This window comes from Sceloporus occidentalis, unplaced genomic scaffold (genome assembly GCF_023333645.1).
Source record: "Sceloporus occidentalis isolate IW3139 unplaced genomic scaffold, rSceOcc1.0.p SCAF_2, whole genome shotgun sequence".
In the NCBI taxonomy this organism is placed as follows: domain Eukaryota; kingdom Metazoa; phylum Chordata; class Lepidosauria; order Squamata; family Phrynosomatidae; genus Sceloporus; species Sceloporus occidentalis.
In genome coordinates this window covers 209926134-209950388 of record NW_028316982.1, presented here as the reverse complement: position 1 = coordinate 209950388, position 24255 = coordinate 209926134, and the positions used below count along the sequence as shown (strand labels likewise).

At 38.8% G+C, this 24255-nt stretch overlaps 1 protein-coding gene across 3 annotated transcripts in view; it reads left to right on the top strand.

Moving 5' to 3' along the window:
- NCAM2 (neural cell adhesion molecule 2) overlaps positions 1–24255 on the top strand; it is a 298722-nt gene that overhangs the window by 130177 nt on the left and 144290 nt on the right. For 2 of the 3 annotated variants that reach the window (XM_089512162.1, XM_089512164.1), the window contains exons 2-5: positions 12890–12961; positions 16075–16281; positions 17074–17217; positions 19237–19374. In XM_089512162.1, coding sequence (XP_089368288.1) covers positions 12890–12961; positions 16075–16281; positions 17074–17217; positions 19237–19374 — 561 coding nt within the window. Of the gene's footprint in view, positions 1–9660; positions 9701–12889; positions 12962–16074; positions 16282–17073; positions 17218–19236; positions 19375–24255 lie in introns of those variants that run through there. The other variant, XM_089512163.1, reaches the window with a different exon arrangement.

Genomic DNA, 24255 nt, shown 5'->3' with positions numbered 1-24255 from the left:
ATATGAACATCCCAGGTTCAGCCAATAACCACCAAGGCAATTATCTACCAAGGAGGAAAAACAATGACTGCACATGCCACATACAGACTGAATAATAATGTGAAGGAACAGGAGTGTTAATAGAAGGTTGCAGGGGTGCTTACCACAATAGTTGACACCCCAAAGAAGGAATGCACACTCAGTGGGCCAGTAGATCCAATGGGATTGGTGTGGCTGCTGGGTGAACGGGAAAGTTTGTCATCTCCCTTTTTTATTTGACTAGTAACTGTGCCAGACTCTGAATGGGACATTTGGAGGATCTACCACCAAGGAGTGGCTGCTGCTGGGCAGTGTGGTGTCTTCTGTTCATGGTCTAGTGGGGCTGCTTACCCAGCAGTAATATCAGACTCTGAATGAGTTGTACAGAGGCCACAGCACTGCCTTCCACCACAGTGGCCTGGTCAGCCAGGGAGCAAGACAGTGAGACAGCTGGAGTGACAGAGGGAGAGTAGAGCAGTCAGCCACCACCATCCTTCACAACCCTTTCCAGGCACCTACACAGGTGACACTAATTACAGTGACACCATTGTGAAGGAAGAAACAAGGAGAAAATGTGGCTATACCAAATTTCAGAAAAGAAGGCTTTGTTTCTCTGAGTATTTCTCTGATTGAAAGTATGACTGGGCCAGTTAAGAGCTGAACTAATCCATGACTTCAAAAGCTTCTTCTATATACTTACAATAAGGGATCACCAGCATAATTCAGATACTTTGTTATTTTGCTTTAAGAAAGTTACTATGTGTTCTTCTACTCATAGTGAAAGTCTGTAAGAATTAATGGGTCATAGCATAGGAACTAGCTCTATCCCCAATAGTATAAATCCATAGAAGGGTGGGCCAAATGTGCCCCACTGCCCACTACTAGCCCTCAACGACCATCAGGTGATCACTTTTCACTCTTGAATACCCCAAAATGGCCTCTAGAGGATGTGGAGGGCATTTTTAGAGGCAAAACATTTCTTTAAAAAAAAAAAGTTCTCTTGGGGGACAGGAATGTTCTCCCCCTCCCCATGGTGAGAATGTCCCATTTCTCCTAGAGGACATTTGGTTGCTGGTACAGTGAGGAGTGTGGCCCCCCAAGATCTCATGGGAGGGTAATGTGTCTTCCTAGCTTTCTACAGTTGCCTAGCCCTGCTTTACAGTATTAAGAATGTCAGGGTTTAGTGTGACTGTTAAGACTACTATAAACTCTTTACAATACTGTAGCTACTGACTGATAATAAGCAGACAATATACCTCATCTTCTTTTAAGCTAAAAGCTTTGATATAGGTAGTTTGTAAGTGATCTCATTCATTGTGCAGAGATTTCAATCTCTTCTATAGAGTTTGTTTGCAATTTGTCTTTTTAAAAAGTAGATTTACTTTTACAAAGGAGTTTAATTTTCTTTGAAGCAATTTCTGCATATATATATATATATATATATATATATATTCCATTACAGTATTTTGTTTTGGAACAAATGGCTTAGTGCAAAGCTGAAAACATGTAAAATAGAAATTTGGAGACATAAAAATGCCTCTGTAATTTGATGCACATTAGATAGATGATTTCCAAGTTTTCCAGCTTTTAAATTTCCCATTATTCTAGTTCTGTACACAGTTTTGTACAGTAGTATTTTATTGGCTGCAGAGTTTTGTTTCAAAAGTGTTTAATATAAACAATATAATATACTACCTACACAGGACTGCTTGGCATTTCATAAGTATTTGTTGTTGTTGTTGTTTTTAAAAAATAATAATTTCAAACAGAAAATTTAAATGTGACCCTTCCAGTAATCATCAACAAGCCCTGGATTTAATATGCATTTCAGTTTGTGAAGAAGGGCGAGATGTGAGCAAGCAAATCCAGGTGTAGTCTATAGGGGATGATCATCACCAGAATATCCAAAAGCCTCAACTCCTCTGTGGACAGTGCATTTGAACTAATTTGTTTAGTAATTTGGCATTGCTTGGAAGAGATCCCTAGACTGTGAGGGACAGAAGAGGGATAGGCTTTGAGTGGTTCTCTTCAAAGGAGACAGTGTTATGGTTGCAACTTCAGTCAAGATGGCATGTGTTATAGAATTTCCAGGGAACCAACTAGAATGTCGTGAAACTGTCCATTTCCATAGGGCATTGTCTGTTTTTTCCACCAGAAGTTAAAAAGAATTCAAAAAGCTGTGGGGGACAAATGACGTGATCAGCTTGGGGCATTTTAGTGGGGGCACTGGAGAACTACAGGCCTACAGACCATACTGTTGTCTCTCCCTAACCTGTTAGTGTTGTTGTTTTTAACCAACATAGTGGCTTAAAGAATATAAGTGTTTAGTAAAGAACAGAAAACAATGCATTTCACCTTACTGAAGGATTTGTATAATAATGTTTGGCACAAAATAACCATAGCAACTGTGCGGGTTGCTCAGGGACATGCTTAAGTGCATCATTAAAGCATCAGCAGCCAATGTTAAGTATATTAAATGTCACTGATTTTGGAAAAAAATGTTAAGCATACGTGTACCTTCCTTTCTGAAATATATATTTAGTTTATAGTGCTTACAGTTGATTGTAATGGTTGGGACTTATTGTTTTACCATAAGTATGTAAAATCAAATTAAAACAACAGAATTTAAATGTACCCAATATTTTCTGGATAGCTATATTCTCTTTTTTAAAATTTTAGTATTAAACTCTTGCATCACATTAGGCACATCTTTAATATCCCATGGGCTGAATGAACTTTGTATGACTTCTAGTTCAGACCCATCAAGGGAAAACAAACTTTTTATTTTAAAGTAAGGAAATAGTAAGGAAAAACTAAAAGTGTATATACAATACAGCAAAATGAAGAACACAATTCATTTATATAGTGTAGAACAATAATCGGTAAACAAGGTTAGAATCTACGTGAATTATTAGTTATCTTGATTTCATTTTAGGTTGATAAATCTAATTGCTTATATGCACAATTAATGCTCTGCACTATGTACACAATTAATGATAGCAGAAGAGTTGAAAAAGTTTCCCCACTCTGAATTACATGTGAAACCTAATGCTGAACAATTAGAATGCAACAAACAAACTCGCCTTATTAACTCATATCTCCTGAGAAAGTAGTTTGCCAAATACATGAAGCACAAGAACATAACCACCTCAATAGTCTATAAAGTTTTTTTAGTTGAAAAGTAGCAGGTGTAAATCCCGGAATAGTGACACATTTGCACAATCCAGAATGTCAAAAATGGTTGCAGTTTTTTACCTAATGGTGGCTGAGGAGAAAGTGATGTCTGGACCCTGCCATGACAATAAGCCACGTTAGGTTTCCCCCTGCCCAATAGACCATTAAAGATAAAATCTAAAGAGTTAAATGGTTAATCAAGTGGCATTCAGTATTCAATTCTATTTTCTGGTATCATCATTTCCTAACAGGCAAGCAATGTCTATGATTTTTTAATCATGTAGATGTGTGTCACTCATAATACCTATGTAATTAATCTTCTACATACCTATATAATTGATCTTCTACATGTAATTGATCACTTACATCTTTTTCTGTATAAATTTTCATCTGCTAATTCAAATTTACTCAAAAATGCAAGTATTGGAAGGCTTCCAGTCTTAATGTTTCCTCTATCTACAGTATGTGTGTATGTGTGTGTGTGTGCAGGGGGAGGGAATCATGTGTTGTGCTTATGTTGTTAAGCTGAAACTTCCAGCAGTCCTAGCCAGCATAGTAGATGAGGAGGAACGTTGGAAGCCATTGTTCCACATTTGGAGGGTTTCATGATTCTACTCCTCCTATTCAGTTACAAATGAATATTTATTGTATGTGCAAATATTTTGGTGTTCATGCTCTATTTACTCCCCTCCTTTTTATTCAGTTTAAATTATCTGGTAAATATTTAAAAAATAAGCTACTTGCTAAGTTTTGATAGGGCTGTGTTTCTCCCTTCCAAATCTGTTTTGTGAAAATCAGAAAAGACAAGGTTACCTGATACTTAAGGCTCATTCCCACTTGTTTTTAGATCAGTTTGTGATTCACATTGATAATGGATTTGATTTAGGCCGATGCGTAATTCCCTATGGAATTGAATTATGTCCTTATTCCATGATGTTCCCTCTAGTGCAAATGAGCTTGTGCTTCAAAATGAAGGATGCTTTCAGACAGAAAGCTGAAAGGGAGGACTGTGGCCTGAAAAAGGAGGACCTGTGGTCGCTCAGTGTGGAAGCCACTAAGCCCCTGACTGCAAATGGGTGGAAGATGGCCTCCTTACCATCCCTGTGCCACTCCTGGGGGCCCTCCTCCTCACCAAAGGCTCTGCATCCAAGGCCACCACAGCTGAGCTTACCCGTGCCCCCTCAGGCATGCCGGACTTGATGAAGGAAAATTCTAGAGGCCTGATGGCAGGATGAGGGAAGGACTCGGGCACCTCACCTCAAGGGGCGGCCCTCCACTGCACCCCCTTCATTCTTAGGTTATGAATGGCAGTGCATCACATCCTGGAAGGATTCAAACACCTGATGAGTTTCCCTCCAACCAGAGGATGGATACCTGGTGCCCTCCAGGGTGGCAGTTCAAAGACTCATGCCCCCTTGCCCCTTGGCGAGGCAGGAAGGCAGATGGCTCCACCTGAGCTGGAGGGAGAAAGGGAGAAAAGGAGACGGCTGCCCTGGCAAACTGCACTTCAGCTGCCCCTGCTCCTCCTCAGAACGCCTCATTAGTCATGGTGACCTGAGACGCTGAGCCAGCAGTGGGTGGGAAGGCCCCCCAGGAGTGGTGCAGAAATGGGAGGGAGGCCGTCTTCCACCCATTTGCAGTCAAATGCTTTTTGTCTCCTCCCTGCTCCTCCTCAGAGTGCCTTGTCAGGGAGGTTGCTAGGGCTTCGCCAGCCACTAAATCAAATCTGCCGTTCCCACTTGTGAAACATTCGTCCTAATAGCTTCTTTTCAAAAGAACCATTAAAAAACCTAATGTTTGAAAAGAGTGATTTATTTGCATTTTTTGTGATTCCAAGTGAGTTTGAATGATTGAATTCACATCTAAAACCATTTCTAATGGGAACGAAGCCCATATAAAGCGATCAGGAAATTGCTGCAAATCATAGTGGGAACAAGCCCATAGTCTCTATGTTCTGTTCAGTACTTGATACTACTATGCAACACTGAAATACTAACAACAGATGTGAATAGATAGGAATTGGGATAAACTAATTAATATCTCCCAAACATGAACCCATTGACTTGATGAATAAATAATTACTGTGCAAATTGTGACAGTAACTGTCTTTCATGCACTAGCTTCATCGGGTCATCTAATAACCTGTATTTATTTGTTAGTAGCTTCTTCAGGAATAAACATGAACAAGGTGTAAAACTTTTCTGGACAGTTTTTTCTGTTCAGCAAATTGCCATTTTAATTAAATGTCATACCTCAAATAACTGGTGAGTGAGCATTCAATAAGCTGGTAATGGCATTCTGCAACCTGGTAAAGGATATGTGATCTGTGCTATGTAAGAACTGGGCCTTTCTGTTTTTATTTAGTGTGTGTGTGTGTGTGTGTGTGATTTTGTGGCTGGAATGACAAAGGTTGTTCAACAACTATCACTGCACTGGTTTCCCTAAATCTTATTGGTTAGGATGTAGTGAAAGTAATTCATTTCCCCCAGTTTCTCAAACAGATGACCTTTGACTGGTAATGGGTAGTGGTAGGGACTAAACTTGTGCAGAGGGGACTTAAGGAGTAGGTCTGGCATAACATTATCACTCTTGGTATAGTCATTATTGCCATTTTTTTCTTTGAGTCTCAGGGATGCTGTAGAGTGATTTAAAACTATCACTGTTTTACAATCTTTGTTTTACAATCATTGTGCCAGTTATCATTGTGATTTGCTAGCATGCCTTGAAGAAGGGTTTTGAGTTTGTTTGAAGTGCATAGATTCCATGTCTGTACCCAAATCAGAATGGTGTAACTGTGGCTTGGAATATGCCACACATTAAAGAGAGTATAAAAGTTCCAAACTTGTTTTGTTCTTTAGCAGTAACTTCTCAAGAATTTCTAAATGCATAGTGAGTCATCAAAGTCCCAGATGAACTAGCATCTATTAAAACTTTAGTATCACAACCTTGAATGATAATGTGGCAGACAATCCTGTCAGGAAATAGGTGTACATGTGGAAAACAACATGTACAGTAAACAGAGGATCTGTCTTCCTCTAGACAATGAGCTTGAAGACCTTTTTCTCTGCTTCAACTTTGAATATTAGCATTTGGTGAAAACTCCTCTGTAACTCCCCCCCCCCTCCAAAAATGTGTCTTTTGTTGGAAAATTGACTTTTGGGGGCTATAATCAATTGTTACCTTGAAAATATATAGAATCATAGAATCACAGAGTTGGAAGAGACTCCAAGGGCCATCCAGTCCAACCCCCTGCCATGCAAGAAATCCAGATCAAAGCATCCCCGACAGATGCCCATCCAGCCTCTGTTTCAAGACTTCCAAGGAAGGAGACTCCACTACACACCAAGGGAGTTTGTTCCACTGTCAAACAGCCTTTACTGTCAGGAAGTTCCTCCTATTGTTGAGGTGGAATCTCTTTTCTTGCAGTTTCCATCCATTGTTCCACGTTCTAGTCTCTGGAACAGCAGAAAACAAACTTGTTCCCTCCTCAATATGACATCCCTTCAAATACTTAAACATGGCTATCATATCACCTCTTAACCTTCTTTTCTCCAGGCTAAACATTCCCAACTCCCTAATTCGTTCCTCATAGGGCATGGTTTCCAGACCCTTCACCATTTAAGTTGCCCTCCTTTGGACACGCTCCAGTTTCTCAACGTCCTTTTTGAATTGTGGTGCCCAGAACTGGACACAATATTCCAGGTGGGGCCTGACCAGACCAGAATAGAGTGGCACTATTACTTTCCTTGATCCAGACCAGGGGTAGGCAACCTTTTTGACCCAGGGGCCGGGTTGCTGTCCCTCAGACAACTGGGGAGCCGAAGCCAATAAATAAATAAATAAATAAATAAATAAATAAATAAATAAATATAATTTTTTTAAAAAAATTAAATAAATAAATAAACCGCGACAAATGTAGGACAAAATTTTCAAATGGAGTACACTTTTCTTTAAAAAATGGAGGACACGCAAAAAAAAAAATGCTGATTTTTTAACAAATGTTAATATAAATGCATGTTTCTGAGGCTTCTATAGACAATAGCCCCCCTTGCTCCCCCTTGCTCCCCCTTGCCCACCCTTGCTCCCCCTTGCCCACCCTTGCCCCCGTTTGCCCCCCTTGCCCCTGCTTGCTCCCCCTTGGCCCCGCTTGCCCCCGCCATGGGCCTCTCGTGCGAGTGGCCCAAGGCCCTGCGTCCTCGCCATGGGCCTCTCGCGCGAAAGGTCCTGCTGCCGATTGCCCCGCGCCGGTGGCAATCAGCGGCAGGACCAGGCTGGGGCCGGTCCCATGGCCTCGCTGGGCCGGATCCAGCCCACGGGCCAGGGGTTGCCGACCCCTGATATAGACACTATACTTTTATTGATGCAGCCTAAAATTGCATTGGCCTTTTTAGCTGCCGCATCACACAGTTGACTCATGTTCAACTTGTGGTCTACTTGGACTCCTAGATCCCTTTCACACATAGTTTCATTCAGCCAGATTTCTCCCATCCTATATCTATGCATTTTATTTTTCTGCCCTAAGTGCAGTACCTTGCATTTATCCGTGTTGAATTTCATTTTGTTAGCTTTGTCCCAGTTCTCTTCTCTGTTCAGGTCACTTTGAATCTTGATCTTGTCCTCTGGGGTATTAGCTACTCTTCCTAATTTGGTGTCATCTGCAAATTTGATAAGTGTGCCCCCCCAATTCTTTCATCCAAGTCATTGATAAAGATGTTAAATAGCACTGGACCCAGGACAGACCCCTGTGGGACCCCACTGGTCACTTCTCTCCAGGATGAAAAGGAGCCATGGTTGAGCACCCTTTGAGTTCTGCCAGTCAACCAATTACAAATCCATGTAACAGTTACTTTGTCTAGCCCACATTCTACAAGCTTGTTTGCAAGAATATCATGGGGGAACTTTGTCAAAGGCCTTACTGAAATCAAGATATACTATATCTACAGCATTCCCTTCATCTAGCAAGCTGGTAATTCTATTAAAGAACGAGATCAGGTTATCTGAAACTCATGTTGACTTTTTGTGATTATGGCATGGCTTTCTAGATGTTCACAGACTCCCTGTTTAATGATCTGCTCCAGAATCTTTCCTGGTATAGATGTCAGACTAACTGGACGGTAATTGTTTAGATCCTCTTTTTTCCCATTTTTGAAGATGGGGACGTTTGCCCTCCACCAGTCTGCTGGGACTTCTCCTGTTCTCCAGGAGTTCTCAAAGATTATTACCAATGGTTCCAATATTATATTTGTCAGTTCTTTTAATACCCTTGGATGTAGTTCATCTGGTCCTGGAGACTTATATTCATTTAGGTTAAACAGGTATTCCTGTACTATCTCTTTACTTATTCTGTGCTGAAATTCCCCTTTTCTGTCCTCTGCTCCATTATCCTCAGGTTGAGCACCCTTTGCCTTTTCTGAGAAGACTGAAGCAAAAAATTTGTTGAGTAATTCTGCCTTTTCTCTGTCGCCTGTTAGCATTTTGCCATTTTCTGCATGCAGTGGCTCTACCGTTTCCTTCTTTTTCCTTTTGCTTCGGACATATCCAAAGAAACCCATTTTATTGTTCTTAACCTCTCTAGCAAGCCTGAGTTCATTCTGCACTTTAGCTTTTCTGACTTTACCCCTTCACGTGCTCGCTATTTGTTTGAATTCCTCTTTGGTGATTTCCCCATTTTTCCATTTTTTTATACATGTCCCATTTAAAACTTACTTGAGTTGAAAGTTCCTTAGTCATCCATCCTGGTTTCTTGACCCATCTCCCAGTTTTCTTCCTCATTGGAACTGTTTGAAATTGTGCCTTCAGTATCTCCTTTTTAAGAAACTCCCATTTGTCTTGAACTCCCTTCTCTTTTAGTATTGCTGACCATGGGATCACCCCCAGTATTTCTTTGAGTTTACTAAAATCAGCTTTCCTAAAGTCTAGAATGTGTGTCTGACTATTCCTGGCTTCTCCTTTCCACTGTATAACAAACTCCAGGAGTGCATTATCTCTCCCACCTAAGGATCCCATCACTTGCACTACATTTACTAGGTCATCCCTGTTGGTTAGGATCAGATCCAAAATAGCTGATGCCCTTGCTGCCTCTTTCACCTTTTGGACAATGAAATTGTCTGCCAGGCAAGTGAGGGATTTGCTAGACCTTGAGGATTTGGCTGAGTTTGACTTCCAGCAGATATCAGGATAGTTGAAGTCACCCATCACTACTACATCTCTCCTTTCTGAGTATGAGGTCATCTGTTCTAGAAAGGCGTCATCCAATTCCTCCAGCTGACCTGGGGGTCTGTAGTAGACTCCCATAATAATATCCCTGTTGTTTCCCTCCCCTTTAATTTTTATCCAGATGCTCTCCACCTGGCTGCCAGTACTGATGTCTTGGATCTCTTCACTGGTGTAAATGTCCCTGACATATAAGGCTATTCCTCCTCCTTTCCTGTTTGGCCTGTTTCTCTTGAAAAGGTTATACCCCTTTATTTCCACATTCCAATCATGAGACTCATCCCACCAGGTTTCTGTGAGTTCTATTATATCATATTTGCTTTGTTGTGCTAGGAGTTCAAGCTCATCTTGCTTATTTCCCATGCTTTGTGCATTAGTGTAGAGACATAGAAGACCATGTATCCATTTGACTTGCTGCCTGTGCAAGGTTTTTTGCCTCCCAATTTTGGGTCCTTGCACTGTTTGCTTTGTTCCCTCTGTGTCAGTTTGACTATTTTTTCCAGGCCTTTTGCCTTCCAGAATACTGTCTCCCTCCCCCACATAACTCAGTTTAAAGCCCTCCTGATCAATTTTTTGAGACTATTGGCAAAAACAGTTTTGCCAACTGGTGTGAGATGCAACCCATCCCTTGCTTGAAGTCCCTCCTCATGGAACCGCAGCCCATGGTCCAAGAATCCAAACTGTTCTTAGCGGTACCATCTATGGAGCCAGTTATTTACATCCGCTATTTTCTTCTCCCTTCCTGGACCATGACCTTCAACTGGGAGTAGAGACGAGATGACAACTTGTGCATCCATCTCTTTCAACTTCTTACCCAAAGTCTCATAATCCCTTATGATATTCTGAAGGCTGTGCCTTGCAGTATCAGCTGATTTATTTTGGAAAGTTTCTTCCATGTAGCAAGACCACTGGGTATGTCTTTCTGACCTTACATTTGCATGAATAGTGTTCAAAATGCCCAGCCATCCAGGTTTCTTTTAAACTTTATCTGCAGAATTTAGTCGAAGAACACACTTTAATAATCATACAAAGTAGAAAAAAGTGTTATAATATTCACCAGTAATTTATCCTATATGTTAGTATGCTTTCAAAGAAAGATACTGTTTTTGTATAATTTAAGTACAGTCAGCCCTCCTTATCCGTAGTTTTTTTTCTCCACGAATTCAAGCATCTGCAGCTTTAAAATGCTTTAAAAACATATAAATTCCAGAAATCAAACCTTGATTTTTCCATTTTATATATTTTCTATGTATTGAATTGAATGGGACTCGAGCATCCATGGATTTTGTTATCCATGGGAGGTCCTTGAACCAAATCCCAGCGGATAACAAGGACCCACTGTACTAAAAGCTAGCTTGCTTTTCCTTAATCATTATTGTAAATTTGAAACATTTGAATGCAAAATGTAGCCAAACTTTCTTTTCTGGAATGTGATAATTTTTTTTCAGATAAATAATGAAACAATGTTAACTTTCAAAACAGTGTTCCATCTTAGCCCCCATGCACATAAATAAAGGCCTCTGTATATGAAATTCAGGAAAGATAGGGAATATGTTGAAGGCAGGCTCAAATAATCAAAGGGCCAAAACATACAGCCTGGTAAATCTGGCTTCTAGCTGGCTTAGGAGCATGGTGTTTAGACATGCAATGCCCCCGAGTCACCCAGAAGCCCCATTGGTGATTACACGCCATCAGACCTGTGGGTCACTTGGGGGCATGGCGTTCAGATTCCACTCGCCCCAGAGCCAGCGAAAAGCTGGCCCTAGAGGCAAAGGGTCATCTTTTTCTGCTCCAAATACAAGCGTACTTTTTCCACTCCTATTTGGGACAGATGCTGGCTGAATTGGGGCTGTGTCATGCAGTTGCCACAGCCTCAATCTGGCTCTCTCAGGAGTGATGTCAAGCTGCCCCTTTGGGGCTGTCTGTTTCGTCCCAAATTGGGAATAATTCTTCTACAGTATTTTGTGTAGACAACAATTCTTTGCCCAAGAACTACAAAAAATGGTTACTCCCACATCATGTAAGACTGTACTTGTGAAATATGAGATGGGTACTATGACTGAAGAGACTGAACAGCTTAATATGGAATCTATGTGAGTAGAAATGCAAATATTTTCATTGACAAGAAATCCTATTTATAGCATGCTAGCAAAAATGGCTCCTAATCTTTTCATTAAAAAGTGTTTATGGTTACTACTAGAATTATGTAAGAGGAGCTGGTGTTTGTTGCAGTAAAAGCAAGAGTCTGTAGTGTCTCAAAGATTAAACCATTTTTATCTAGCAGAAGCTTTGTGGACTTCAGCCCACCATCATTTGTCTGATAAGTGTTTTGCCATTATGTTTTTATAGTTCCATAAGAAGACTCCTGTGTGTCTTCCCAAACTGCCTTTCCACTACATGTAAATGTGGGTGAACTAACTGGTTGCCAACACTAAAACAATGTCCTTCATCAAAGTGTGGATCTGTCACTAGCATAAGTATAACAAACAGGAAAAACAATTATTTTAAAAATTGTGATTGTCATTCAGAAGAAAACAATGTTCCAGTTGTTTTTCCTTCTCTGTAAATTTGATAAGAAATACATAAGGCAGCATAACAATTTATACCCGCCTCCAATCCATTTACTCTAAATGCTTCTATGTTTAATTTCCTTCCCCCAACTTGTGTTTGTTGGTCTGTGGATTTTGGCAGTTAATCCAGCTCCTTTATGAACAGTGGGAATGGTATTGGGGGTATAGGAGAGAAATCTTGTTTTGTGAGTGAAATCTTAGTGACTGAGAGAGGGGGAACATAGAATAGAGTTTTCAGATGCACAAGAACTGTATGTTTGGGTGCCTTCTTGAGTGCTTGTGACTAAGCCATGACCGATACATCAAAATTTCAGACAAAGCCAGCTCCTGTTTTCTTTTAACAAACTGGCCTGCATAGCTGTGTATGGAAAACTCTGACTGTGCTTCTGAAGTTAGAAGTATAATATGAGATCTACTGTGTTTTGGATTTGCTAGACTCAATTGTCAGCTGTGCTCCAAAGTTTTCAAAGAGGGATTTCAGTGGCTATTCCAAGCATGAGCCTGCCAACTTCCCTGCAGTCAAACAGTCAACTTCTCTGCCTGAGAATTCTAAATACTCCTCCTTAAAACTGCCAATCCCAGAATGCAACAGGAGGCAGCTAGAGGAGTCAAAGTGGAATAGTAGCACTTTAAGAGTATAGTGTGATAAACATCTAGGTCTGGAATAGGAAAAGCAAGAACTCAGTTCTCTTACTCATATGGACCACAGAACTCCTAGTCTCTGAAGTCTGCTACCCAGTTGTTGTTTAAAGTACTGTAACTATTCCAAGAGGTCATATGGTTTCTTTCAAATAGGATTTTAGTTTAGAAAGAAAAGATTATATGTATGGGTTTAATGTATGGTGTTTGTTTTTGTTTTCTTCTTAAATGGTGCATACAAAGTTCTAAATATTGTTCTTTTTTGTGTTTTGCAGCACTTCAAGTATCAATTTCTCTCAGCAAGGTAGAAGTCAGTGTTGGCGTATCCAAGTTCTTCACATGTACAGGTATGCATTGTTACATAACTTCAGCATATTTTTTTAAAAAAAACTGTCCTGGATGTATTACTTCTTTGTCCACTTGATAATAAAGAACTGTATTCATTTGAATGAAAAAAAAAGGTACTGTGCATCATGCTGTTTCTTTCAAAAGCCTTATTAAAATGGCTTGAAATCAGGGAAGGCTGAAATTTGACTGTCTCTGCCTATCAGGAGATGAGTATTATTTGAACTTAAAATATACATCTTCTGATAGAGAATAAATGATGAAGGGTATCATCTATTGGGAAATTTTCCCTCAGATGTTACAGTGAAATTATGCTGAAACTGTGTAATGAGAATTTCCAGTGATATGGCTCTGATTTTTTCATCCTGATTATCACATCTTCTAATGCTCAAGTCATTATTTGTGCTGGATCAATTAGATTTTTTTTTTTTTTTTTTAAAAAGTGTGAACTGATTTTGTGTCACTCATCATGAGGACAGTGATGGATTAACAATCTGGCATTTACTGATGGAACGCTTCTGAAATAAATTTCAGTGTTTCATCAGAAGAGAACAATAATTAACAATGGCATGTTTGTCTCGTTTCAGTTTTGTTAACTGAAACAAATAATTCTTAGTTCATGTTGATGAATGAGGTAGCATGGCTTCCTAAACTGTCATAGTAAAGAATATGTTTATGCTTCCAAATCATGAAGGAGAACCATATCATATGGTTATTTTGTTATTAATAACAATTAATGTTGTTTTTATATGTTGACATTTTATACAATTCCTGTATTATAATAAAATTTGGGGGGGGGGACTTAATAACCTCTGTACAACCATGCACTGAAGCATAGAAGACATAATTAGCCTATTTAATTGAAAAGGGTATTAAAAACCTGTTAGTAAAGAAGAAAATGATTTGCTTTGTTTTTTCCAGACAGTTTTTGGAGAAATTCCTTTGTTTTGTGTGTGTGTGTGGGGGGGGGGGGGGTGAATACAAAAATAGCAAAGCAAGTTTAAACTACATTGTAATCAGAGTTACTTCTCAGAAACTACATCTGATGTATTACATCCAAAACAGTTTGTTTTCTTCTTCACATAATTCCTCACTGATTTTGGTTGACTATTTGAACAAATTGGGAGGAGTAGCTAATACCCCAAAGGACAGGATTAAAATTCAAAATGACCTTAATGCATTAGAAAGCTGGGTGAAAACTAACACAATGGATTTCAACAGTGAGAAATTTAAAGTACTGCACTTAGGCAGAAAAAATGAAATGCATAGTTACAGGATGGGAAACACCTGGCTTGACAGCATTAGGTTCCTTAGGTCTGGGGAGGAAAATTTGTCCACCACTCCTTGGAGGAGTCACACTTCCCCTGAAGGATGAAGTTTGCAGTTTGGGAGTACTTCTGGATCTGTCTCTACGTTTGTCATCTCAAGTGGATGTGACGGCCAGAAGTGCTGGGTACCAACTTCGGTTGATATGCCAACTGCGACCCTACCTCGACCAAAAGGACCTTGAAGCTGTAGTACACGCTCTGGTAATCTCTTGTCTTGATTTCTGTAACACGCGCTACATGGGGCTACCTTTGTATCGTTCAAAAGCTTCAATTAGTGAGTAATGCGGCAGCCAGGTTGGTTACTAACTCATTGAGATTTGACCACATAACACCCATTTTGAAAGATCTACACTGGCTCCCAATTAGCTTCCGGACACAGTACAAGGTGTTGGTTGTTACCTTTAAAGCCCTACATGGCTTGGGTCAGGGTTACTTACGGGACTGCATGTCTCTATACAATCCGCCCCGCACTCTTAGAACAAGTGGGAAGAACTTGTTGGAGACACCAGCATCCAAACATGTGTATACTTCCCTAAAGGCATTCAGTATAGCTGCCCCTAGACTTTGGAATGGTCTCCCAGAGAAGACTCACCTTGTCACATCCCTAGAAACCTTTAAGAAGGCGATAAAGACAGAACTCTTTCGCCGTGCTTGTCCTCCTGACCTTTTATGAAGATATAAGCCCAGCCTCCCCCCCCCCCCCCGCTCTGTGACTGATTGCTGTTATGGTTTTAGCTCCTTATGTTTTATATTTTTATGCTTTTATTCTTCTAATTGTGGTTTTATTGTTCTATTATTATTATTATTATTATTATTATTATTATTATTATTATGTGTGAAAGGGATCTAGGCATTCTAGTAGACTACAAGTTGAACATGAGTCAATAGTGTGATGTGGCAGCTAAAAAGTCAATGTGATTTCAGGTTGCGTCAATAGAAGTATAGTGTCTAGATCAAGGAATGTAATAGTACCACTCTGTTCTACTTTGGTCAGGCCTCACCTGGAATACTGTGTCTAGTTCTGGGCACCACAATTCAAAAAGGATGTTGAGAAGTTGGATCATGTCCAGAGGAGGGTGACCAAAATGGTGAAGGGTCTGGAAACCATGTCCTCTGAGGAGAGACTTAGGGAGCTGGGAATATTTAGCCTGGGGAAGAGAAGATTAAGAGGTGATATGATAGCCCTGTTTAAACATTTGAAGGGATGCCATATTAAGGATAGAGCATGTTTGTGTTCTGCTGCTCCAGAGAGTAGGACCCAATGCAACAGATTCAAACTACAGGAAAAGAGATTTCACCGCAACATTAGGAAGAATGTCCTGACAGTAAGAGCTGTTTGACAGTGGAACACACTTCTTTGGAGTGTGGTGTATTCTCCTTCTTTGAAGATTTTTAAGCAGAGGCTGGATAGCCATGTGTCAGGGGTGCTTTGAATGTGAGTTCCTGCATGGCAGGGGGTTGGACTGGATACCCCTTCTGTCTCTTCTGACTCTATGATTCTACGATTCTATGCAGTGATTCACAAGGGCATTTACAGTGACATTGTGTGGACCGTGGATGTCATTCACAAAAGCTAATTTCTACAAGTATTTTGGTAGACATAACCATCTACAAATGATTTTTTTTTCTGCCTGAAAAGACACCAAAGATGTTTGCTTGGACATTAAAAAAAAGTACATTTAATTTTCTTCCTAAAAAGGAAGTTTAGCTGTAGAGTATCTGCATGTAAATATTGTATGTAAATATGTGTATGGATTTATTCATGCTTTCATTTTATCTTATTTTAGTAATTGGTGAGCCTGAGAGTATAGATTGGTACAATCCACAAGGAGAGAAGATTGTTTCTAATCAAAGAGTGGTAGTACAAAAAGAAGGTGTCAGATCACGGCTAACTATTTACAATGCTAATATAGAAGATGCTGGAATATACAGGTGTCAAGCAACAGATTCAAGAGGATTAACTCAAGAAGCTACTGTTGTTTTAGAAATTTACCGTAAGTAAAATTCAAATGGAAATATAAATCTAATGGTATGATTGTCTCTTTCTGAATATTGTACAAAATTATGAGTACAGTATTGTAAATGTAATTTAAGAGTTAATGGCCTTTTCTGGCTCTCTTTTAAAAAAGGTATGTACATGAAAAGAAGCTTTAATGCAGCTTCACAACCCAAATGTTCTCTTCCTAACACACTTATGTGTAACAGGAATCTTAAGGATTTGCTTAAAAAGAAATGGCCTAAGAAAACCCAATTTATTAGAAAATTCTTTTTTGATTGCCCTGTTTAGTAAAGGTCCTTTTCTCTTGGAAGGTGTGTACATTTAGTAGTTCATATACATATTTCATACTGATACCAATTCTCCTATTGTTGGGTAACCAAAATGTGTCAAAAACCTGTCCAGGTGACAGTGCTAGCTTATTCATTTAGGAGAATCAATTCATTTTGAAGAAGTTTTATGGAAAACATGAGGGTCCTTAAAACTAAGGCATTTATTTTGGCAAGTGTTGTTGTTGTTGTTGTTGTTGTTGTTGTTGTTGGAAATTAAAGTTTACCAGATAAAGTTTATCAAAGATTATTCCTGTAAAAAATTATTTGTGGAAAAAAAGTTTTAAAGTATTTTTATTTATTTCTGCTGCAAGAGAATAATATGATGATCAATCTTTCATATCTTATGCAGCACGTTTAACACTTCTGTATGAAAGAAATCTAATTGTGTGTGTGTGTGTGTATTGAAATTATCAGCAAAAGTTGGGAGAAAGGGTTAAAATGTGTTTCTTTTTTCTCAGAAAAACTCACATTCCAAGATATCACATCACCACAAGAATTTGTCCAAGGAGAAGATGTACAAGTCATTTGCCGTGTTACTAGCTCACCTGCACCTATTGTCAGCTGGTTGTATCAAAATGAGGAAATCTCAAATATTGCTGACAGTTAGTATTTTGGTAACTCTTTAAATTATATGTTTACAATCTACATTCAGCCAAATGCACAATAACATAAGGAATAATGTTGCAATCATTAAGAGAGTTAGTTAAAATATAAGATTACTGCAGTATACTTTGCTATAACATTTCTCAACCCTGGGACATGTGGTCCTGAATTTATTTTATTTTCTGTTGCCTGCATAGGGATACAGCAGCATAGGAGTAGCAGCTCAGACACTGAGTAACAACTAGATAAAAAGGGTTTATTTTCCATTTTTTAAAAAAATAAAATACTGTCTGGTTCTTCATTTAAAAAAAAATCACATAGGTAATACATTTTAATAAGACCATAGAAAAGTTGCACATATGTGACTTTGGCTGTTACCACACTGCAGAAGTAATGCAGTTTGACACTGGCTCAATGATATGGAATCCTGGGATTTGTAGTTTGTTGTGGCAGCAGAGTGCTCTGAGAGAGAAGGCTAAATATCTCACAAAACTATAAATCCCAGAATTCCATATTGAGCCATGGAAATTAAAAATGGTGTCAGAATGCATTAATTAGGCAGTGTAGATGCAGCCTAAGTTTTCTGAGTTCTCCATCATTTCTATCAGGGATGACGGTAGAGAAATTGAAGAACAAGAAAAGAAACAAATTATGTGTTTGGTTATGTCTATGGAAAATTTCCACAACTAGCTGTGGAGTATCAGAGTATCCAAGAGAAACTGTACACCCTTATAATTTTGCTTTAATTGCCTTTTAAAAAAACAACCCTAAATTTAATTTTTAACTTGTCATATACAGAGGCAGTCATGTTGCTCTGTGCCATTACTCTAAGTCATCTCAAGAATCTGTAAATGTCAAAAAAGACAATGATATTTTCTTGAGACACTTGTTAGCCCTCTGGTCAATGAAATCATTAACAATGTGTCCCAGAAAGTTAAAAGTTGACAATTTAACATCTCTCCTTGCTGAGCCTGCAGTAACTTGCAGAGATAAAGACAATAGCCAATCTATCAACATAGATTTGTGGACTCTTGTTTCTAATTTTATTGCCTTGTTTTTGTACCAACATTCCTGATGAAAGGTTCCTGAGAAATAAAATGGACCCTTTTTGTAATGCTATAGAGGAAAGTTGATAAACTTAGTAGGAATTACTAATTTTCACATTCCTAGTAGAACTGGCTCAAAAAATAGTGTTATCAAAGCCAACTCTGAGATGAAAAGTTTCCGGAGGAGGAGAAGAGTTGATTATGACTACTGGATTTGTATCTTACCATCAAAATTTAAGACATTGAACCTGTTGCTTTAATTGTTAACCATCTGTGAAGATAGGCATACCATTCATGATCCCTTTAGAGTTTTCCCCAGATGCATTTTCCATAGCTCTTTGATATGTGCACACAAACACACAAGGATGAACTTGGCTATTGAGCTTTCAATAACCCAAGTTGCCTGGCAACACAGGACAGATCTTTTTGATTTAGGAGCTTTATCCTTAGCAGGCAGAGACTTGTATTGTGCCAGTCTTGTCTAGTATTTTCAACAGACTAAAAAAAAAAAATAGAATACAAAGAGTATGAAGTGGTTATTCTTCATAGTACTGGTCATAAGTGGTACCTTCTTAACTAACTCTGATGCTGTGGTTTACACTCTTTCAATTCCCTTCCATTCATATTTTTTAACCCTATCACATTTTTAACATTAATTTCTTAGTGTTGTAGAAAGTGGTGCTTTAGACTGAATGATATTGTCTATTTATATTGTGTACATCTGTTAAACAGAAGAATGGGGAATTTTTTTAGGAAAACATAACAAAAACATCTGAGACAGAACTGAAATTCTAAAATTGTATTTTATATGGAACTTGAAATGTATTTTGTTGATGAATAATTTGATAGTGCAATAGTTATAATGCTTAAATATTTTATTTTTTGTAAACATTTCTTTCACATTCAGAATCAGGTTCACAGCAGTGTCTTTACTTAGTGATACTACTTTTTATCTCTTACATTCTTTTCCAGATAGATTTGCCATGTTGCCAAACAATAATCTTCAGATTCTTAAAATCAATAAAAGTGATGAAGGCATTTACAGATGTGAAGGAAGAGTAGAAGCTAGAGGGGAAATTGACTTTCGGGATATCATTGTACTTGTAAATGGTAAGGAGCACAAGTGAACTATACTGCAGCTGTAGTGTACTATATAGTGCATTATATAACATACTGTTGCTATCTTTCTTTGGTATGCTAGAATAACTTAACAAATTGAAGGAAATTAATTGAAGTAGCTAACTGTTCCATTGAAGAGTATTTTGAGGAAGATACATAAAAATATGACATTCATGTTGAGGATCAATGCATCATCTTAAAAATAATGGTTGTGTGGCCAATCATTCAGATCAGTGTTTCATTTCATTGGGACTGGGCTATAGATGGGCTATACATCATTCTACATCTGTGTGTAACTATTTCAGTTGTTATAATAGTTTTGTCTAATATCAGACTTGATAAAAACATAAAATCAGTGATAATATTTAATTAGTAGATTTATAGCATTTATAGATGTATCTTCACATATATTATAGAAACCGAGATAAAATATTGCTGGAATTCCTGTGTATGAGATAGGGAACACACACACACACACACACACACGTTTAAGTTTTTGACATTTCCTATTTTTAGAAAAAGGACAACAGCATTTTAAAACAATAGAATGTTAAACATTAGATTATTTCTTTTTTTTTTTACTTACATAGTTAAAATATATATATTACATAGTTTACAAATTTAAAGAACTGCCTTGCCAGCTGAAAGACTATGCTCAAAGTCATTAACGTACCCAAGGCTTAAGACTATTGCAGTTTTAATTATATCAAAGTATATATGTTATGTGAAATCCAGTATGGTGTAATGGTCTGAGTACTGGATTTAGATATGAGGGCTTGAATAAACTGAGGAAACTCAGAATGGAGGTTTCAGCTGTCCAATCACAATCCTTCTTCCAGCCATGGTTAAACTATGGAAACTCACTAGGAGGCCTTGGTTAAACAAATAAATAAATAAAATCCAAACATTCTCTGGGGGGTGAACCAGACATGTGATAAAGAGTGGCCTCTGGCTGCTCTGGCCGTAATCGGGCTTGGACCATTGCAGCCGCATGGCCCATTCCCAAAGCAGGCTGCCACCTTTAGTCTCAAGCCTTGCCTGCCGTGAGTCAATTCAAATCAACTTTTTTTAATCCTGTCCTTTGGACTGGAGCATGGCCTCAGCATGGCTTCTGGCCACTTTGGGGGTGTGCATCATGTAAATGTCATGCCACAAAAGCAGCTGAAAGCTTCTTTATTTGGCCCAGGCATTTCAGGCTTGAGTCTTTGGAGAAATTTCTAACTTGATAAATTCCAATAGCAGTTCTGGTTATTTACTCTAGGAATTGATAACTATTGGGGAGGGTAATTAGGGTCATCCGTGGTTAGTACTTTGATAGGAGACTGCCAATGAATACCGAATGTTATAGGATATATTTCCAGGAAGGGGTAAAATCAGCTCTGAGTATTCCTTACCTAAGTAAATCCTATGAATTTCATTGAGTTGCCTTAAGTCAACATATGACTTGAAGACAGACGTTTACTGCCACTGATACCAGAAATTGCTCTCAGAACTGGTGTACTCAACAGTCACTACATTCAAATGATTAATAGAATGGCTGTTTTCATGTGGCAAGACTGTCTTCTAATTGTTTAGCACCCTGTGCCATGTATTAGATATTTTCTCCACACTACTGAAACATTTGGGGATGAGGTGCACTACAAGTACAGTTTGATCCTTGATAAATACTGCTTTTAGTAAAATCTATAAGGAAAATACTTTGTAAACTTTATATAAGTTGTAGAAATTATGGTTTGTTTTATGACAACATTTTCATTTTATAACAACATTCATGTTGACAGCTCTTGCTCAGTATTGCAAAATCATAGGACTGTGGGACATGTCCTGATTTTTGTTCTTGGAGGGATTGTGTGTGTCTAAACTGATGGGAATGATTGGTGTGGTCAGATGAAGGTAGAATGTAGCACTAACAAATGGATGAGTCAAGTATGATAGTGAGCATCTGTCAAAGGAGAGGTAATGTCCTACAAAGCATGATGTTTCATACATACACATGCACATAATATTTATTTTTAGCCTGCCTCTTCCTGTGGATCGAGGACAGGTTACAATTAAAAGAATGCAGCTGTGTTGGGGAGAGAGTAAATTCAACCTATCCTGAAATGAGAAGCTGTATGAACAAAATACAATAAAACAAGACTGTGCTCTGAGAAGGGAAAGCTGCTCTTCAAAGCCTTTTCTCCTATAGGCTCAGTACAGCTGGTTCTCCAGTATTACCTTTAGTAATATTCTTTTTAAGACTTTTGAACTTGGAATGGAATTTAGGCACATACTGTATCCCCATCCTTTTAGGAAAAATGGGTTAAAATGTGCAATCTGATTAAGAAGAGTTAGGCATTGTGGATTAAAGAGGTCATAATGGTGCAGAAGAGAAGCACTCTGTCCACCACAAAATGGAGGTTTGGGCTGTCCAGTAACAATCCATCTTCCAACCATGGTTAAACTTTGTGGCTTGGTCTTGATATATTTATTTATAATGTTTGCCTATCTACTTTCAACTAGAGCCTCCAAGATGTAGGTGAACCCTTTCCACATTTCCTCAGCATCTCCTAAGTACTCTTTTCAGGCCAAGCCCATCATGCTGAACATGCCACTTCATCATCAGTGTATGCCTCAGTACTACTCCCTTTACATATGTTTTTGCTCATGTTGTTTCAGAGTACTAAACAGTACATTATAATAATCCTATACAATAACTATAGCAGTGATACCTTAGAACAGAAAAAATTGTACCAATCCCTTCATCAACCCTTTATGGCATCTAATCAACTTGAAAATTATTTCCTATTAGCGTCATCAAGCAGGATGATCAGCACATACTTGAGGTGACCACAAACTCAGGGAGGAAGTGTGGAATGTGCTGCTTGACCAATGAGGTTGGCCTACAACACAGCAGGACTCAGTATTCCTTTCATGAGAGGGCAATTACTATATGCTTATACATCACAACCTATTTCACCCACCAATTTTTATTTGGGGACATCTCTAGTATGCTGTTAGGAACAATTACAATGAAAAGTATTTTGTTGTTCAGTCGAAGGCTTTCATGGCTGGCATCCATAGTTTTTTGGGCTATGTGGCCATGTTCTAGCAGAGTTTCTTTCAGACATTTCACCAGCATCTGTGGCTGGCATCTTCAGAGAAGATGCCAGCCACAGATGGTGGTGAAACGTCAGAAAGAAACTCTGCTAGAACATGGCCACATAGCCTGAAAAACCCACAAAAAACTATTTTGTTGTTGTTGTTGTTGAAAATACCTTGTATGTCTTTAAGATCTTTTATTTCATAATGTGCTTAGTTGCTCTCCACACCAATTCAGTTCAGCATAGAGATCAATTCAGTTCAGTTCTTCAACACAATTGTTACATTGCTAATTTCATTTGACACTGAATGATCTGACAGCCATCCTTCTGATGATGAGCCTCTCTGTACACTGTACATACCTTCTCTTCTGCTGCTAGTGCCACAGCTGAAGACTTACAATCTGCCACAAGTTAGACTCCACAGCAATAGTCTTCATGGATCACCTCCATGTCATGATGGGGAAGCTGTGTAAGACTTTTGATAATCATGATCATGATATATTGGATGCTGTTAATTTTAAACTTTATTTGTTTTTACTGTTCAAGGCCACTTTGCATCCCGAACCAGTGAAAAGCATAAGAATAAATAAAATCATTTTTATCATTTTCACTAGTTTGGGATGCTAAATGACACTGAACAAAATTCACAGCACCCAGAAGTTAAAAAGCAATTAAAATAACAATACAAGATATATAGATATGTAGTTGTACAATTTTTTAGAACAAATATATCAACACAAAAATGAAAAGTCTATATGATTAAATAAGGCTTAACATAGACAGTTTTGTAGTTGGCAATTAATTGCAATTCATTTTAAAAAATTATTTATTTAAATCTGATTTGTTCTAGGAAAATCATTTTCTCCATTACCAGTAATGAAAAGTAATTCTGGCTTTAAGGTGATGAAAAATTCTATTTCTTGGAATTCCATATCTTGTCTTTAAATCTGCCATACTTTAGAGAGGAAAATCAAAGAGAGAAATCAGTGTATTATTATTACAGCGTCATACACGGGCGTGCCTTACGCGGCTTGAGCATACGCGCTCAAGCCGCGGGGTGCGCGCAGGGTGGAAGGGGCGGCGTGTCCCATTCAATTGAATGGGCACGTGCGCCAGTTGCGCCACGCGCCCCGTGCGCCGCCACGCTGCCGTGCACAAGCCCCATTGTTTATAATGGGGTTTGAGCATAGGCGGAATTCGCCTTATGCAGCGGGATCCGGAACGGATCCCCGCGTAAGGCAAGGGCCCACTGTATTATTATTATTATTATTATTATTATTATTATTATTATTATTAAGCTTTATTTATATAGCGCTGTACATTTACACAGCACTGTACATACGATCTTTTAATAAAATGGTTCCCTGCCCTCAGGCTTACAATCTAAGAAGACATGACACAAAAGGAGAAGGGAATGGTTGTGGGGAAGGGGATCAGATCCTGGAGTTCATCTCTCCCTCTGAGGCCTGGACCAAGGCAGATGGACTGGAGGGAGGGCTCTGTTTCTTAAGGGTAGGCCTGATGGCTTTGGGCCTGCCATTTCACTCCCTCCAGGCTGGATGACTTGTCTTTCTTCATCTCTGGATGATGGTGGATGGAGGGGTGGGCTCTTCTTTCAGGGAAGGTCTGATGGAGCTGGCTTCCCCTTCTCCCTCTCTAGATGATGGTGGATGGAGGGGTGGGCTCCATCTAAAAGACATTAAAATGTTTTCTACATTTTTTCTAAATGTGTTTCAGTATCCTGATTCAGCGCTCTGTTAAATATAGATTATGTTTGCTATCTAAGAGA